Source organism: Marmota flaviventris, chromosome 4 (assembly GCF_047511675.1).
Source record: "Marmota flaviventris isolate mMarFla1 chromosome 4, mMarFla1.hap1, whole genome shotgun sequence".
NCBI classification, from domain to species: Eukaryota; Metazoa; Chordata; class Mammalia; order Rodentia; family Sciuridae; genus Marmota; species Marmota flaviventris.
Window position 1 is genome coordinate 29,841,322 of NC_092501.1, and position 19,545 is coordinate 29,860,866.

The window sequence follows — 19,545 nt, forward strand, 5'->3', positions numbered from 1 at the left end:
TACCTGCCTGCAGATGTCCTGACTGCTAAATCCAAGGAGTACTTCCAGTCCTCCTCCCAGGTCATCTCTGCAGCTCTAGAAACTCTTCACTACTCTCCCTTCCTGGCACCACAGTCCATCTTAGCCTTCATGACACCTGTAAAGCAAAAATAACCAAAACGGTTTGGGCGCCATTATGGAAGCACAAATACCCAGGATGGAAGCAGACCTCCAACAGATCAGCAAGCTTTTCTTTATTCCGAAGCGGAGTCAATCAATCAGGCACTGGAGGGGCTTGCTTTCTGGGTAGAAAATGGCCTGTAGTTACAGAGGGCTCTGAGTGTTATAGGTTACAATAAGAGTGAATTAATCACTGGAGACTGAAGTAGGACATGTTGGTTTTGGACAGTCAGGAAAGAAGTTGTAAAAACTCATTGTCACTGGGAAAAGTTCAGAACTCAGTGTTCACTGCTCATCTTCTCCAGGATTCATTGTTTCCCAGAGCTTCACTATTTGCTCTTCTCCTTCCAGGACTCATCAGCAGTAGGAAAGGGTAAAAGTCCAGGGCCCAGCATTTCAGTATCTACCTCCTCCCTTCAGGACCCATTGTGATTGGGAAGGGATAAAAGTTTGCTTTTTTCCCACGGGGCCCATTGTTATTGGGAAAGTATTAACTGGGAGAGGATTAATGATTACCTTCCTCCTCCCTTTTTCTCCAGGTCACACAGTTTGGGGGGATTATCATTTTCCATATCCTGCAGTACCACCTTCAGCTACTTTCAAGGTCTCTTTGGGATTTTTCTTCCCCCTTCAAATGCTGTCTATCTTCCACTCTCTTCCCTCTGACACCAGGTGTTCTTGCTGAGGCTCTCATTTAATCTCAGATCTTCAGTCAGCAGATGTTCCCCATATTGTTGCTTCAGCAACTAGAGCGGTACCTGCTACATAGTAGGCATTCTGTAAAAAAGGGTTGCAAGATATTACCACTGGGAATAGTATATGGGATTTCTCTGAGACCTTATTACTATATATAAATTTATAATTATCTCAAAATAAAATTAAATGTTTACAATATGTAGGAATTTTTTTTTAATGGCTCTTTGTTTTGGTCAACTTTTTCAATTACCTGGCATGTACCAGTCCCAACGTGAATTAGGTAGGAGGGTTTCTCCTTGAATGAGTCGCTTGGTTGGTTTTTCCACTATAAAATGGGGATAATCATTGTATCAACTTCCAAGGGCTATGGTGAGAATTAAATGAGATAAAGAATAGAAAATCCTGGCATGCGTGTTCACGAATTGTTAGCAATCATCACTATTTTTATTTTTACTCAAAACCCTACCTCATCACCCCAGCCCAGAAACCAGACAAGAAGGACTACACATAGATCCAAATCAGATTACACACACCACTAAGCTATACTCAGAAGTGCCCCCACTACTCCTTAAAGGAAAGGTCTCAGGTTTGTGGCCCATCCAGTAAAAACCCTGGACTCTGCCTCTCCTCCCTTAGAATGAGTCTTCTCCCAGAAGTCTCCTTGGTCTCTCAAGCAAAAAGCCCCTGGAAGCCCCACCTCCCCCTTTCCTGACCTAGCCCTAGCTCTGAACCCCAAGGAAACGTTTCCACTCCCACCCTCAACTCTTCCCCCTCCCGCCCTTTTGTATCCTGTTCACACCACTCTCTTATACTGGAAAGTTTTCAGTGCTACCCTGTAATCTCCAGAGGACACTCTTCTGGAAGTTCCCCAAATGTGTCACATCTTCTTCTATTACTCTGCCTTTCTTCCGACATTCTTTTTTTTTTTCCCTGGTGGTATTGGGCATGAAACCCAGGAGCTTTACCATTGAACTACACACCCAGCTTCACCACCCTCCCCTTCCTTTTTTTTTTTTTTTTTTGGTATGGGGATTGAACCCAGGGGCGTTCTACCACTGAGCCACATCCCCAGCCTTTTTTATATTTTATTTTGAGATGCTAACTAAGGCTGGACTCAAACTTGCAATCCTCCTGACCATTCTTCCTGCACTTTCAAGGAGGCCTTCCCCACATTCTTTATTTGGCCTACTGTTACTCCTCCTCCATAACCCAGCTCAGGTTTCGCCCCTTCAGGAAAACTTACCTGACCCCTCCCCCATCAGCAGCCACAACTGAGTTAGGTGCCCTTCGGATTTGGTTTCACGTACTGGCCCTGCCCAGCACTTGGCAGATGAGTGGCCTTTGTTTACTTGGCCAGTCTCACTAGACTGAGAGTCCTGAAAGAACTTTTATGTGTCCAGCTTCTGGCAAAGTAGGTAGGTCCCCAAGGAATGTTCCCTGAATGTGTGCATGCCTGTCCACTTCTTCCCTGTAGTCTAGCTAGACAGCATGTCTTCCCCCCCACTCTGGATGTTGACCTCCTGGAGAGAAGAATCCACATTTCCTTGGATCTAAAACCTCGAACAGTGCCCATCTCTTAAAATGATGACTATGAAACTGACAAACCTAAACAAGGCTCAAATTCCACCCTCAGTGGACTCTTAGTTCATTAAGAGACACTGTCTTGACTTAGCCACAGAATGAAGCAGTGAGCACAATAAAAATCTATGCAAAAATAAGCTTTAGTCTTTAGTCTAAGAAAAAGGATGGGGAAAGCTTTCCAGACAGTGTTTGAGCTCCCTTCTTGGAAAAATATCATGCTGGCATGTGCGTGTGTGTGTGCACGCATGCACTAGCACTCATATGCAGAAGGTCCTGGGGATTGAATCCAAGGCTTCACACATGCAAGGCAAGGGTTCTATCACCAAACTACATCCCTACTCCTTTTTATTTAAAAAATAATAATAATTTAATGTAATTTAGGGACAAGTTCTCCCTAAATCGCCAAGGCTGACCTTGAACTTTCAATCTTCCTGACTCAACCTCTGGAGTCACTGGGATGACAGGCGCGTGGTGCCACCATACCCCACTGAAAGAAGAAAATTGTTTACTTCAATGTTCTAACTACCTGAAATTCCACCATTAGTAAACTAAGTCCCTTGAAGGAATACTAGGTGGAAATGCCCAGTAGAACAAGCAGAGAGGGGACTGTCTAGGCGTGCCTCCAGCCACCAGATGGCTCCCTCGCCCCCTATTTCTGGGAAACTTGAGATTTCAGAGACTTCCTTCAACTTCAGATTTCTGCCTATGATCCTTCAAGTCAGCCTCCATGAATTTCTCACCATTTCCACAATATGCCAGCTATTTTCACGCTTCCAGCTTTATTAGTTATAACTGTGTAACAAGATATTTCTAAACTGTCCAACAATAGACATACATTATTTTATGCTAGGCAAGCACTTAACCACTGAGCTAACACCCCCCAGACTCCTCCTGTTTGGGGTGGTTTGGATTAAGAAATTGAGAGCAGGTTGGTGGGCAGTTTGGGCTCAGGGACTTTCCTGAAATTCCTGTCAGATGTTGGCTAGGGCAGCGCTCATTGGCAGGCTTGATGAGGCTGAGCATTGATCCTTGGGAGTATTGGTCACATGACTAACAATTGATGCTGGCAGACTCATACTGTCAAACTGGCAGAAGTTTCCAGTCCCTCTTCATTTGGATCTCTCTAGATGGCTTTTTGAGTGTCCTCATGACATGTGCTTGATTCCCCCAGAAATCCACAGGGAGCAAGGCAAGAAACCCAAAGTCTTGTATGATGTATTCTCAAGTCACACAGCATCACTTCACAGTCTATCGGTTTTGCAGATCAGTCCTATTAAATATGCACGAGGATCATACAGTGCATAAATGCCAGAGGTGAGACCAGCTGGGGCCATCCTGACGGCTGGCTACAGGTGCTGCTGGCTCAGCTTGGGTACCTTTCCACCTCTGCCTGACCAACTCCCACTTACCTTTCACATCCATGTTGAATGTCTGTTCCTTTGTGAAGCCCTCCCCAAGTGATTCTCCACTTCCTTCTCTGAATCTACATAGAAGTCTGTTCCTTCTCCAGTAGACACCTATCATCTTTCATTCCCCACACTGTCCCCTGAGTTCCTGCATGCAGGGAGACCAAGAACAAACATCTTGGCAGCTCCAGCTTCTACCAACTATAGAGCCCTGGCACAGTAGGTACTCAATAATTGTTTAAAAATGAATGCAGGGCTGAGAATACAGCTCAGTTGGTAGAGTGCTTGCCTCGCATGCACAAAACCCTGAGTTTGATCCCCAGCACCCCCTCTAATAAAATGAATAAATACTGGGGCTGGGATTGTGGCTTAGTGGTTGAGTGCTTGCCTAGCATGTGTGAGGCACTGGGTTTAATCCTCAGCACTACATATAAATAAATGAATAAAATAAAGGTCCATCAGTGACTAAAAAAATTTTTATTAAATAAATGAATAAAATAGAAAAGAATAAGTATGGGTGAGGACATGGAGAAATTGGAAACTGTACACTGTTGGTGGGAATGTAAAATGGTACAATTGCTGTGGAAAAAAATAGTATAGCATTTTCCTCAAAAAAATTAAAAATAATATTACCATATGACTTAGTAGTTCCACCTCTGGATATACACCTAAAAGGATCAAAAACAGGATTTCAAAGAGATGTTTATGCACCCATATTTATAGCAGCATTTTTCACACTAGTTAAAAATGGGTCTGGGTGTGGTGAGGCACGCCTGCAATCCCGGTGACTCAGGAGTCTGAGACAGGAGGATGCAAGTTCAAGGCCAGTCTGGGAAAATTAGTAAGAACCTTTCTCAAAATAAAGAGGGTTAAGGATATAGTCAGTGGTAAAGCACCTTTGGGTGATCTTGAATACAAGAAAAAAATAAAAGAAAAAGAGAGTGGAAACAACTCAAGTGTCCATAGACAGATGAACAAATAAGCAAACTGTAGTATATGCATACAAAGGAACATTTTTCAGCCTTGTAAAGAAATCCTGACACATGCTACAACATAAATGAACTTAGAGAACATTGTGCCAAATGAAATAAACCAGTCACAAAAAGACAGATACTGTATGATTCTGTTCATATGAGGTACCAAGAGTAGTCAAATTCACCACAACAGAAAGTAGCATGCATGATGGTTACCAGGGTCTAATGGAGAGGAAATGAAGAAGTATTATTTAATGGGTTCAGAATTCCAGTTTTGCAAGATGAGAAGAGTTCTGGAGATGGATGATGATCATAGTTTCTCAACAACATCAAAGTACTTAATACCACTGAACTACACACTTGAAAAATAGTTAAGATGGTAGACTATATTGTATATTTTGCTACTATTTAAAACTTTTTAATTAATGAATAATGGACCAAAAATGTAATCTATCCATTTCAAAGGAATATAGTACTAATTCATACTAAAAACATTATGCTAAGTGAAAGAAATCAAATATAAAAAGCTACATATTCTTTTTCTTCTTCTTTTTTTTTTTTTTTTTTTTTTTTTTTTGGTACTAGGGATTGAGGGATTGAACCCAGGGTGTTTTATCATTAAGCTACATCCCCAGCCTTTTTTTTTTTTTTTTTAAATATTTATTTAGTTGTAGATGAACACACAGTATCTTTATATTTTTTAAACTTTTTTTTAATATTTATTTTTCTTTTTAGTTGTAGTTGGACACAATACCTTTGTTTTTATTTTTATTTTTTTAAGAGAGAGAGAGAATTTTTTAATATTTATTTTTTAGTTTTCGGCGGACGCAACATCTTTGTATGTGGTGCTGAGGGTCGAACCCTGGCCGCACGCACGCCAGGCGAGCGCGCTACCGCTTGAGCCACATCCCCAGCCCCTATTTATTTATTTTTATGTGGTGCTGAGGATCGAACCCAGGGCCTCGAACACACTACGTGAGTGCTCAACCGCTGAGCCACAACCCCAGCCCCTCTTTATTTATTTTTATGTAGTGTTGAGGATTGAATCCAGGGCCTCATACATTCGAGGCAAGCACTTTACCACTGAGTTACAGCCTCAGCCCCATGCCCAGCCTTTTAAATTTTTTTTATTTTGAGACAGGGTCTTGCTAAGTTGCTGAGGCTGGCCTTGAACTTTCAATCCTCTCAACTCAGCCTCCCAAGTTGCTGGGACACTGCGCCTGGCTTCAAGGCCGTTTATTCTACAATCACTCTTATATGAAACATCCCAAATAAGCCAGTCCACAGAGATCAAGTAGATTAGTGGCTGCTGGAGCTTGGAAAAGGAAGGAAACAAGAGTGACAATGGATACAGGATTTCTTAGGGGAATGGTGAAGCTGTTCTGGAATTGGATAGTGGTGATGGTCACACAACCTTGTGAATATACACAATAAAATGAGAATTGTTATGTGACAATTTGTGTTGTGTGAATTATATATTAGGTTTTAAATGAATGAAAAAAGTTTGATGTATGTCTTCAGATTTTCTTTCCTATTTAGATTTCTCTAATATCTAAGCTTAATATCTGACCAGCATTTATTTTTTGATCAATAGTTTGCTGCCATCGCCCTAGAACAGTGTTTAATAAATACGTCTTTATGTTCTTGTACCTGGGAAAGAGGGACTCATGAGTAACGAGTTCTCCAGCTGTGAGACAGGGAGTTGTTGGACAAACACAGCAAGGAAATGAATGTCTGCAGTTACACTCTTACTCCGCAGCTCTTGGCAGCCATGAAAACAACCATTCATCAAACACTGGCACACACAAAAAAAGAAGAAGAAAAAAGTCTCACAGTGAGAGGCAATGAAAATCTCAGCAATAAAGCCTTGGCCCTTACATGAAAGGAACAGTTAACTGTCCTCCAAAAAGCCTGTCCTCCCCATCCCATACACACACCAGTGGTACAGAGTTGTTGCTGGGCCACGGCTGGCCAGCCAGGGATTACATTCCCTAGCCCTCTGCGTAGGTCAGGCCATGCGACTCCCAAAGAAGTGAGTGGGAATGCTGAGTGTCCTTTACAGACCAAGACATTTCAAGTCAGAAAGGTACTTTTGCCTCTCTTTCTCCACTTACCAGCTCAATGCAGAAGGAACAGTAAAGCCACAAGGTGGAATAAGCCTGAGTCTCTGAATCATCTTGTAGTGGAAAGTCTCCGACCAGCAGGAACACACACAGTGAACAATTATGTGAGGAACAGATAGATTTGTATATGAATAATAAATAGGCTACTGAAAACTTAAGGTGTATTTGTTGTAGCAGCTAGACATTAATATTCATTCATTTTACCAAATGACTACATATTATGTGCCTTTCTTGGGAATATAATAAGCTTCAAATTCTTTTCTCAAAAATTGTGCATTCTGATGAGATGAACAACCTGAATAAATTTAGCACCAATGGAAGAGCAGTAGGTGACCCACCAAAAACCTGAATAAACCAATTACCATGAAAGAAATTGCAAGAATTAAAAAGAAAAAGAAATTAAAGATTTTCTAAAACACATCAAGCCAAGATTATTTTGTAGACAAATTTTATCAAACCCACAAATAAAATGATAGAGTTAAGGGGCAGGGGCTGGGGCTCAGTGGCAGAGCACTTGTCTAGCAAGTGTGAGGCACTGGGTTCAATTCTCAGCACTGCATATAAATAAATGAATAAAACAAAGGTCCATCACCATCTAAAATATTTTTTAAATGGTAGAGTTAAACTGTTTCAGAGCATAGAACAAGATGAGAAATTTCTTAATTTCTCCTGAGTTCAGAATTACCCTCCCTAATACAAAGGATGAGCAAGAACGAACACACACACACACATCCAATTTCACCTGAAACATAGCCAATTTTAAAATAATAAACCTATCACATGACTGAACCATTCCACTGCTAGGTTTCCATCCAAGACAATTTAAAGCAAATCTACACAAACACTTGTACATGTATGTTCATGGCAGCTATGTTCACAGTAACCAAAAATTTGAAACAAAATTTATGTCCACCAATAAACAAACTATAGTACATCTATATAGTGAATCTACTCAATGATAAAATTGTTGTTACAACAATATCATAAATGAATTTCAATGTAATTAAGCTAAGTAAAAGAAACTAGATATCATCTCTCTCAAAAAAAAGAGTATATGCCACACATTCCATTTATATAAAAGTCTAAAGATGCAGAGTCCTAGAAGGCAGGTCAGTAGCTGCCTGGGGCAGGGAGGGAGGTGATGGGAAGGGGAAGTACAAAAGGCACAGGGAAACTTTTACACATTTTGGTTATGTCCACGACTGGAGCATGGTGATAGTTTCCCCAGTGTTTACCTATATCAAAGCTCACTGCCTGTACATTTTAAATATGTGTGGTTTAATGTATATGTATACCTAACAAATCTATATTTTTTTAAAAAGAAATATCCATGCAGCTACTTCACCTCTCTGAGCCTCACCTATAAAAGGGAGTTGTTATTACATTGCTGGTCTGTTGAGAAGAGAATGAGAAGAAATAATGAATATAAAGAATTTTGTTGGGCTCGGGATGTGGCTCAAGTGATAGTGCGCTCGCCTGGCATGCGTGCGGCCCAGGTTCGATCCTCATCACCACTTACAAACAAAGATGTTGTATCCGCTGAAAACTAAAAAAATAAATATTAAAAAAAAAAGAATTTTGTAAACTTGGAGACAGGCACCAGGGCGCATGCCTGTGATCCCAAATACCCAGGAGACTTAGGCAGAGGGATCACATGTTCAAGGCCAGTCTAGGCAACTTAGCAAGACCCTGTTTTGAGACCCTGCCTCAAAATAAAAAAAATATAAAGGGGCTGTAGCTCAGTGGTAGAGTGCTTGCCTAGCATGTACAAGGCCCTGGATTCAAAAGCTAGCACCAAAAAACTACATTTATGAATAGATTTGCAAATTCTGAATACAAGAATGGAGATGTTGTGTAATTGTACTACTATTAATGTCATTATTAACAATAATGTAATTATCATCATTGTCATGTCACTACATTGTCATTGTCACTACAAAAATACTTCTTCGTTTTAGTCTTCTGGCACACTACTGCAGGACATCTTAGTCCTAGTGTATAGGTGCCAGCCCCAAAGTGACATGAGACCCAAGAAAGAGAAGCAATCAGGCATGGTGGAGCATGCCTATAATCCCAGGAACTCTGGAGGTTAAGGCAGGAGGATCGCAACTTCGAGGCCAGCCTCAACAACTTAGTGAGGCCATAAGCATCTTAGCAAGACCTTGTCTCAAAAAAATCAAAAGTGCTGGGGATGTGGCTCAGTGGTCAAGCACCCTGGATTCAATCCCCAGTATCAAGAAAAAATAAAAAAGTAAAAGAAAAATAACGAGAAGCAGACAAACCCAGGATTGCATAGAGTGCAATTTACTGGGGGATGTACTGACAGAAGTGCAGCCCTGGTGGCAGCCAGACCAGTTGATCCCCTCAATATGCACCAGAAAAGGATGAATATTTATGGGTTAGGACAAAAGTGACTTCATCCTGGCTGGAATGTACCTGGTGTATCTTTAGATCATATCAAAGAGTCAGGCGCATCCCTGCAACCAGGTCTGACTGTAAAACCCCACATGTGACTGGAATGGTTTTGTCTCTTGTTTGTAAGGAAACCCACTCGAGTTACCCAGGGACAGTCATGCAATTATGACTCAAGATGGATGCTGTCACGTCAAGACAAATCCACACACTCTATGTTGAGATCTCTGAGGTAGTTCATTCATTTAGCCTAGAAATAAGCAAACCCAGCCAAGTTTATTAATTCCTAGAGATGGCTGGGAGGAGACCGGGACAAGCTGGTAAATACAACCAAGGTTACCAGAGAAGTGAGGAAAGCCGTGTTGTGAGATGTCCAGAAACTCACCAGCTAGGGAAGCTCGGTTCCCGGGAAATGCTTCTGTTACCTAGATTAAATTTGATTTGAATGCAATCATGGGAGACCTTGCAAACACACAAGGAGGGGGGTTTGTGAGATTTCCACTGCTGACCTGAGGCCAGTTCACCTCTCCAGATACACTGGAACCCCAGAAACTCAATGGAAACAGTCCTCTTTCCTGGCTGAAAGGAAGGCAGAAGAGGGCAGTGCTTGGAGCCCAGAGACAGGTAGGGGACACCAAAGGGAAGGAAAAGCAGGGTAGAGAGGGACGACAGACTCTGGAGAGTAAAAGGTACAGCACAATCATTTCAACACAACAGGGAAGTAAGTAGGACACAAGAAGGCAGAGCAGACGCGGATGAGAACGAGGCCTCCATTTATGGGTGTTGAGACTGTCCTTCCCCAGGTTGGGGAGAGAGCCTGGAGAAGTGGGACAAAGGGAACTCACATTTCTGATCATTACCTATGGCTACGGGGCAGACTGGGCTCAGCAGTTTTTATCAGTTACTCAGGAATCCTCCCAAGGCCTTTGGTACACGGCTGAGAGCTGAACTCTGCTCACTGAGTGACCAGGCACGCTGCTCTGCAGACATCATCTCACTGTGCCCTTTCCACAGCCGAAGGAGGCTGTCACGAATAGTACCCTCATTTGCTAAGTGACGAGGCCAAGATGCAAAGAGATTTTGTCATTTGCCTCAGACCAGACAACTAACAAGAGATCAGGCTCACCTCTGCCGTCACAGGCTGAGCTCATGGAAGAATCTGAGCCAGTCTGCCAACTGCCTGGGAGAGAGAGAGACAGAGAGAGAGAGACAGAGAGAGAGAGAGAGAGAGAGAGAGAGAGAGAGAGAGAGAGAGAGAGAGAGAGAGAACAGAGCACATAGTAAATAGTCAGGATTGCCAAAAGTGAAGGGCTCAGTATCCAAAAGTTCAGGTGGTCATATACATGGCACAGGGCTTGGAGAGAAAGAGGGGCTGGGTGCAGGGGCTGTCTGCAGATCCTCCTCACATCTGGCAGAGGAACCATCTCCAGAGAACTAGAAAGCTGCTCTCCGAAAAGTGCACTGATTAAACCTGAGGGGGACTATCTAATTTTGTTGTGAACTGGGAAAAGAAGAGATGCTGTAATTCAGATTTATAATGGTATCACTTTCTTTATGGTCTTTCCTTCCTGCCTTGGCTCAAAATACAATGTTGCAAATACTCACACTACTTTTAAATGAAGTGTTTGGGTACATTTTAACTTGCAGCCTGGGCAATTTAGCAGGACCTTGTCTCACAATAAAAAATGGCTGGGGATGTGGCTCATTTGTAGAGTGCCCCTGGGTTCAATCCCTAGTACCACCAAAACAAAAACAAACAAAACCCCACAAATTGTAGAAGAGTTTGAAAGTGTATATGCATCCTTATATGCCTGGTTAGTTATTTAAAAAAAAAATGAGGAAGGAGGCCAGGCATGATGGTACAAGCCTATAATCCCAGGTTAACGTAGGAGGATCACAAGTTTGAGGCCAGCTCAGCAACTTAGCAAGACCCTATCTCAAAATAGAAAACAAAAAGGGCTGGGGATATAGCTCAGAGATAAAAGTGCCTGTGTGTTCAATCCCCAGTTCAAAGAAAGAGGAAGAGGAGAAAGAGGAGGAGGAGAGGAGGAGAAAGGAGAAGTGGTTAAGGATTTTATCTCTAGGACATGACATTAGGATGGTTGAATGAATTCTCTTTCTACTTTATGTACTTCTGTTTACATATTTAATGGATATATATTGCTATTATATTTTAATGAACATCCTGTATATTACTATTTTATTTTACAAATAACTATTGTAACAAAATAATATATAAATAAATCATGCTAACCAGACCTCTCATATGCCTGTTCTTTCCTTTAAGCCAATACATGTTAGTTTATTAATTTGCTTTACCATCAGCTACCCTATCCCCACCCAACCCCCTCCCCAAATAAAAAATAAATAAAACAGGAAAAGTAATAGACAAAAATGAGGAAAGCTTTGGGATTTCTAGAACTTAGAGGAGCTCATGATGTCCCTGAGAAGCAGTGTCTTATTTCAAAGTGCCTCCCACACATAAATATTAAATAAACAAACAAACAAAAAAATCAGATTATACCATTCCTAAACATTTGGTGTCCAGGAGGAAAAACCAAATTTCACCTAAATTTCAGAGCCTGCCAAGGACTACGGGGGTTTAAGAGAACCTCTTACAGCCATGTCCTGCTTCTAGCCAGGATATGACTCTGGATAGAAACTCTTTTCCTTCTCTAGAGCTCCATTTCCTCTGTTGAGGGCTGAGTAACAACACCAACCTCTTAAGACTATTGGGAATGTCAAACAAGGCAATGCAGGTAAAAGCACTTTTCAATTATAAAATACCCAGGCAAGCGAAGTCAAGACAAGCAGAGGACTTATCAGGTTTTACATAAAAGTGTACCACTTTTTTTTAATATGTGGCACTGGGGACTGAACCAGGGACACTCTACTGCTGAGTCACATCCCCAGCCCATTTTATTTTTTATTTTGAGGCAGGGTCTCACTGAGTTACTGAGGCTGACCTCAAACTTGTGATTATCTTTCCTCAGCCTCCCAAGTCCCTGCGATTACAGACATGCATCACTGCATCCAGATAACGTCCGCTAAACTACTGAATGAGGCACACACACATTCATGTTGAAGAGGGTTCTTTGGAAGAGTGGGTGTGGAGCACACACAGCAGCGGATCTGTCAGCTGCTCCATTGTGAACTTGGAGCTATTCCCAGCAAGTTTTGAGATCTGCCAATAGGATCCTATTTCCAGGCTGCAGACCACAAGCTCAGGGAATAAGGAGGAGCAGGTCAGGAAGCCTCTTACCTCTGCCTTTGCGCCCTTCCCAGGGCATCTTGGTTAGCAGTCAACAACTGGCTGAGCAGAAAATTTTCTGGGGAATCAAGCACATGTTAGGCACAGTGGTCTACAGGACAAAAACCAGAGCTTGTGCTCCAGGAGACTCCAGCTGTACTCCAGATCAGCTGTGAGGAGTTGCTACCACACCCTGAACTTTGTCCCCCCACCCCACCAAGATGATGGGGTTAGACTAGAACATTTATTCTGAGTCTAGCATGACAGGCAATGGAGCTTGCAAACAGATACACTGAGAGCTGAGCCAGGAGCCTTTGGAATTCCCTCCAGCCTCAGCCAGAAACAAACACAGTTTTCTTCCCTCTGGTTCCTGCCCTCAGGCAACCCCTGTGCCCTGTTCTGAACTGCATGGAAAATCTGTGAACTAGGTTTCCCTTCCTTCCCAGAGGAAAGGGGGAGGCAGGGAGGCAGAGAGGAGGCAGCCGAAGGGCAATGTGGCATGAGGACCTGGAGGGAGGCTTGGAGGACCAGATACCAAGGGTTACTGCAGATTACCAAGACAGAAGACACAGATGCCAAGATCAGACAAAACAAACTTTATTAAGAAAAGCATATTGGTAACCACCGCTAAACTACTGAATGAGGCACACAGGTCCCCTCTCTTACCACCTTCACTCCTCCTAAACCCACTCTCTCTCTTAGCCTTTGTAGAACACTGTGAAAATCATCTCTCCAGTCCACAAGTGCCCCAGACTTTTGGGCTGTGAGCTGCCAGGAAGGTCTTGGGCTGGTTCTGGAGTCTTAGAATCAAAAAGGGAGGCCTATGCTACTACCTTCAGTATCCAAAATTCTAGGCAAAACAGGTGGCCAAAACTAAGGCCGTGGAGATGGGAGGGTAGATGTGGCAGTAGTCCTGTAGATCCTTCTCACATCTCGCAGGGACCACAGAGCCACTAGAAGCCAAGTGGAAAGGCACATGCCACATCTGGAATGTTATAGGCACATCTGGGTGGACAAGGCACCATGAAGGCCAAGATGTCTGCTCCTGAGTGAGGACACTTGGCGACAGGCAGGGCACCAGGGCTGGGGGCCCCGAGAAGGAGATCCTGAGGGAGCTGGACCTGAGCTTAGCATTCAGCTTAGATGGTGATCTTAAAAAAATGCCAAAGCAAAAAGAATTGAAGGTGGAACTAAAACCCACTCTGTACAGGGTACAGAGCTCAGTTCCAAGTGCCTGGAATCTTGTGCCCAAATCATGGCACAAGGAGAATCAGGAATTATCTTGGGTTAAGGCACAAATAAATCTTCACCATCCCGGCTCTTGGATGGTGGGAAAGCAACTGCTGGGCAGAGGCCATTCCCTTTCCCACCTGGCCCTTCCGTAGTGAAGACTCTGAATCCATCTGCCAGTCAGGGCCAGCATGGCCCTGCCAACCACGGCAGCAGGCTTAGGAGAGGTCAGCCTGACGGGCTCTGGCAATCTCCACCAGCCTCAGCAACATGGAAACCTGCAGCAAAAGAAGAAAGTCACTGGGCTTCCGAGGCATTCCAGACAACCTAGCAGCACCCACTCCAGGCTCTGGAACAGTTACCCTTCCATGAGACTCAACCCACTAAAATATTAAATACTCCAGACCCATAGGGCTCAGTGTTCTGGGATTTCCCAGAGAGAAAAACAACAACAAAATAACCACAATTGTAATGGGTATGAAGATTTTCAGTTTTGCAAGATGAAAAAAGTCCTGGGGATGGATGGTGGGGATGGCTGTACAATAATGTGAATGTACAAAATGCCACCCACTAAACTGTACACTTAAAATTGGTTCAAATGGTAAATTTTGTGTAATGAATATTTTACCACAACTTAGGAAAAAAAGGAGTTTTTTGATGCTGGAGATTGAACCTAGGGGCCTCATTCATGCTAAGCCCATCCATGGTCTACCACTGAGCCACATCCCCAACCCCAGAAAAAAATGAAGAAATGCTAAGCATGAGCAAGGCCCTGGTTTCAACTCCCACTACCGGTAAGTAAATAAACAACCACACTGACAGTATCAAACTTAGTATGTAGTGGTGCTACTTAGTATAGTATATAGCATGGCTAAAGAGGCCAGAGTGCCAGGGTTCCAATGTATGCTCCATCACTGATCATGGCGGAGATCTTGGACACCTTATTTAACCTCTCTGGGGCTCGTGTTCCTCATACAAAAATGAGAAGGGCTGGGCATGGTGCACAGCCTATAATCCCAGCCACTCAGGAGGCTGAGGCAGAAGGATCATAAATTCGAGGCCAGCCTCAGCAACTTAGCAAAGCCCTAAGCAATTTAGCAAGACCCTGACCCAAAATAAAAAATAAAAAGGGCTAGGGATGTGGCTCAGTGGTTAAGCATCCTGGGGTTCAATCCCTAATGCAAAAAAAAAAAAAAAAGTGAGAAGAATATTAGCACCCACTTCAATAGAATTACTAAGAGAATACATGAATACATGTAAAATACCCCAAGCAGTGCCAGCCACACAGTAGGGCTATATTAGGTGATATGTAAAACTTACATACTTGCTCTACACCCCCATCTGAACCACTACCTTCCTAACCACAGCAAAGATACCTCTATGCCTAAGTTTTAAGAACAGCTCACTGGGGAAGGTGATGTAGCTCACCGGTGGAATGCTTGTCTGGCATGCCTGAGGCCCTGGGTTCCATTCCCAGTCCATGGCCTACCCTATTCTGGTTTCTGATCCAGGGGAGGTTGAACTTTTTCAAAGAGCAGACCTTTGAAGAATTTAGTAAAAAGTTCGAATTTACCCAACTCTATGGACATTGTGGTTATCACTGTAGCTCCTCCAACTTGCTCTGAATAAAAACCCTTTAACATTTGGAAAAGGAGAAAGTTCTATGCTTTTTATTTAAAGCCCTATGACCCCTTCCAGAAAACCAAGAACTACCTTACCTGTCCAGCTGTTTGCCCTGCTCCAGAGATACTTCTTCTCTTCAGTGAGCAGGGCCCACCCTGTCAGCTGCTGAGTTAATGCCAGGATCTTACAGGTGACGGTCCTTTTGACTGGGAAACCATCTGGAGAGCCTTGGCTTCATTTTTCCAACAATGTAAAGGAATGTTCAAGTTTACCAGTGCCCATGTTTCTGGCTGGCCAGAGGCAGCTTACTCCTTCCTCACTGCCCTGGGCATCCTCCTGCCAACAAAATTCTCTGGAGGGGGCTTCCTAAATCTTCCATGGGAATAAATGAGAATTGGGTCAGCACAGGACTGCCTGGAACCTTAAGGTGACAATGCTGGCCCAAGCCCAGAAGTAATTAACACAGTGAACTAAATTTCTGTACTGGGGCTTCTTGTGCTAGGGGACTTCTCAGAGTCCTTGCTACAAGTTAATAAACATTGTAAAACTCCAACAAGGGGAGAGAACACCTCTAACAAACCCATTTGACCTCAAAACCGTCTTTAAGAGGTAGCTCCTGAACCAGGCTTCCCGGGACACCTACTGTTTCAGCTGGGCCGCCTGTGGGGAGAACAGATTCTAATATTAAATTGGCTGTTCCTAAGAGCTGGCTCTGGGTCCCAACCTGTAAAAAGCAGGGGTAGGCCTCACTCTAACATTCCCGATGGTCTGGTGGGATCCATAATGCAAACATTGAGCGGTGGGCTGAGCAGAAGCCTCAAGAGAATTGTGTCACTGCGAGGCCAAGGAGGTTAGTGTGCTTGGGGTCTGGCCTGTTTGAATCCGGAGCACAAAGGAGGAGAAGGCAGAGCCGAGAGAAGCTTCAGAGGTGTAAGGGTATAGTCCACTGGCCTTTCCTATCCATCCCTTCCTCTTCAGACTGGCCCCAGGACAAGAAGCACCGAGGGATGGGCAGGGAGGGGCTGGAGCAGATTCCCGCACAATCCCAAACGAAAACCAAACTCGTCTCAGGACCAGCTGAGGCCTGTCCCCAGCTCCACCCGCGCTGCCAGCAAGCCTTTTACAAACCCAAGGCTGAAAGAAGGGCCTGGGAAGGGGCTGCTCTTCTGACCACTGGGCGGGAGGGAGGGGGCAGTGGTGCAGCCCAAAGAGTGGTTCCAATTTAGGAGCCTCCCCCGGATCTACGCGGCGCCTGTCCACGTCTTGCTCTCCGCAGGGAAGGGGACGAGGAACATCTAAGTTTCGCCTCGGGGCGGCCCATTTGAGGGTGTGCATCCGCTCCTGGTGTCGCAGCGCTGGTCCCTGGAGTCCGAGGGTGCGTCTGGCACTGCTTTCCGGACTCTGGGCTGAGGCGCTGCTGTCGAATTGGAACTGCATGTCTGGGGTCCGGGGCGCGGGCGGCGGTGGAAATGCAGGGCAAAGGAGGTTGCCAGGGTGCATCCGCGCTGGGCGGCGACGGTGACGGCGGGAAAGACCCCGGAGGGTCCCCAGCGCCAATCCCGGCAGCGGAGAGCGCGGGCAGCCTCACACCACCTCCTGCTTGCCCTGGTAGCGACGGCAGCAGCCGTAGAGCGCCGAGAGCAGGTAGAGGCCCAGGCAGAGGCCGCCGCAGACGGCGGCTGCCAGGAAGGCGTGGTATGCGCAGGGCAGTGGGTAATCTTTGAGGTTGCAGTAGCTGTGGCGCTGCGTCTGGTCGATCATGATGCCCGTCGCGGCGCCGTAGAGTGCGGCCGCCAGCAGATCGTGAGCCACGTTGACCACCAGCCAGCGCGAGCCTAGCACCGGCACCACCTCGTGCTTGCCTAGGAGCGTGAGGAAGTAGAGGGCTAGGGTCAGCAGCCAGAAGAGCACCGACACGAAGAGCGCGAAGTGCACCGGGCCCTGGTACTTGCTGGTGGCGATGGTGATCCAGAAGGCGGCGCCGGCCAGCAGCTGCAGCAGCCGCAGCACGCCTAGCGGGCCGCGCAAAAAAGGCCGCTGCAGGCTCACCGCTCCGCGGGCAGCGCGCGCCTGGGGCGGCGGCTGGCGCGGGGGCGGCGGGAGCATGGCCCCAGGGCGCGGCGGCGGCTGCGGCGGCGCTCCAAGCAGCGGAATGGCGGCGCCTTGCTCGCGGGGGTGGCCCAGCCGAGGTGGCCGCTGCGCCCGCCGCGTCTGTCTCCCCTCCTAGTCCTCTCTGCTTCTCCTCTTTACCCCACCCTTCCTCCCCGGTCTTCTCCCTCCAGCCCTCCTTTCTCTCTCCCTCTCTCCACCTCCTACCCGCCCTTTTCCCTTCCCCTCGATGGTCTCCACCCCCACTCGCTCCTCCCGGCTTCCTGCCATTTCTCTTTCTGTCTGGCTCTCCACCCTGGCGCCCCCCTTTCCCCTCCGCGCCAGTCTCCCGGCTCAGATTCTTGCATCCCCGGGACAGGGCGGAGCGCCCGGCACCCCCTAGCTCCTCTCGGCCCTTCCGCCCTGCCCTCCTGCGCCACTGGGCGAAGTTCGCCACATCTGGGGCCGCCCCTACCCGTTCTGCCTCGGGGCTCCGGCCCAGCCTCCAAAGGGAAGGCTGTTCAACAAGAATTCTCCCAGCCTCTGGCTAGGCCACTTTCACCCTTTCTCCTGTCATAGACCCCACTGAGGCCTCCTGGCCCTGCATAGGCGCCGAAGAGCCGTGTTGGTCCTCAACTGATGGTCGTTCTTACCTGAACGTATCCTACTCCTGCCCACTGTCCAAAGCTGGGCTCCGGCTGTTTCTCCATAGAGTTCACAGAAGGGAACCATCTTCCTCCAGATGCCCCACTACACACCACCGGCAAAGCACAAAGCATGTAACCCTGCTCCCTTTCATCCAACCGCTCCTTGGCCATCTTCTCACCTTGCCTGGAATCAAAATATACTACCCAGCATTACCCAGACATATACTCAGGTCCAAGAGACAACACAGGCCTTGTGTGTAACTACTCCTCCAAACTGCCTGTAACGGGGCCCTATGAGGCTGTGCATTATTGTTACTGCTATGCTAATGTTTTACCTGAGTTTTCATTTAAACCTGGAAACACTCCAAGAGATATAAACAACTATTTCTCTCAGTTTACTGATAGCAAAACGAAACCAGGAGGGGTTCACACCAGGACATTGGTAATTACTGCTGGTCTCTCTTCTCCCCCTTCAGACCAACCTTTGGGCTATTAAGCAACTTTCTAAAACAGACCTTGTTCATTACACTGCTTTCCACACTAACCACAGGATAGAGTTGTATCTCTTCTCTATGGCACATTTCACAATCTGTCCCCAGTCAACTTCCAACTTCCTGATTTTTCTCTTCCTTCCCATACCCATGCTCCCACCTAGAATGTTGACCCCACCAGGCCTTTTATTCCCCAAACAAACTTAGAATGCTCTTCATTCCCAGAGCTCACTTGGAAAACTACTTATCCTTCAATGCCCATGTTAAATGCTTCCAGCTTTGAGTTTAATCTCCCAGGCTATTGATTACTTGCTCTTCTACCTCCTTTTGGACCATCCCTCCACCGTAGTATTGAGTCTGCTACATCATAAGCATTGGTTATCATGTCTTATTCATCTCTGCCTGGTCCTGGCACAGAGGAGAGACTCCAGTAAATACATGTGGAGTCGATGGCTGAATGACTGCAGGAACAGCAGTGAAACTGAGAAGGCCCCTCTTACCCTGGGAACCATGCCTACATCAGACGTCCAGCTGATCCTACACTGCAGAACTAGTCCTTTATATCCTGGTCCTGAGATGAATCCAATGCCCTCTGGCCTGGCTGAGCAGTTCCCTCTTCCAGCAGCCTGGATCCTTTCTAGGGGGAAAAAAAAATCGCTTCTCAGGGGGCTAATGCCTGTCATTACCGACTCAGCCTACTCATGTAGGAATGTGAGAAAGCTCTGCATGCGTATCTTAAATGAACAAATGGTGACATTTAACATCCATATCTATGTAAGCCAGCATGGCGATGTGGCTCAGGGTACAGACCCCGGCGTCAGACTACTTGGCTATGTATCATTGCTTCATTATTCTCAAGTGCAGG

The 19,545-nt window shown here is 45.7% G+C and overlaps 1 protein-coding gene across 1 annotated transcript; it reads right to left on the reverse strand.

The window, feature by feature from the left end:
* Window positions 1-13,182: 13,182 nt before the first annotated feature.
* On the reverse strand, window positions 13,183-17,715 carry Marveld1 (MARVEL domain containing 1). Its single transcript, XM_027930372.2, has 2 exons — window positions 15,550-17,715; window positions 13,183-14,109 (listed from the first exon to the last, which is right to left on the reverse strand). Exon 1 carries the CDS (start codon window positions 17,558-17,560, stop codon window positions 17,039-17,041), a length of 522 nt encoding a protein of 173 aa, XP_027786173.1. The 5' UTR covers window positions 17,561-17,715; the 3' UTR covers window positions 13,183-14,109; window positions 15,550-17,038.
* Between the last annotated feature and the right edge of the window lie 1,830 nt (window positions 17,716-19,545).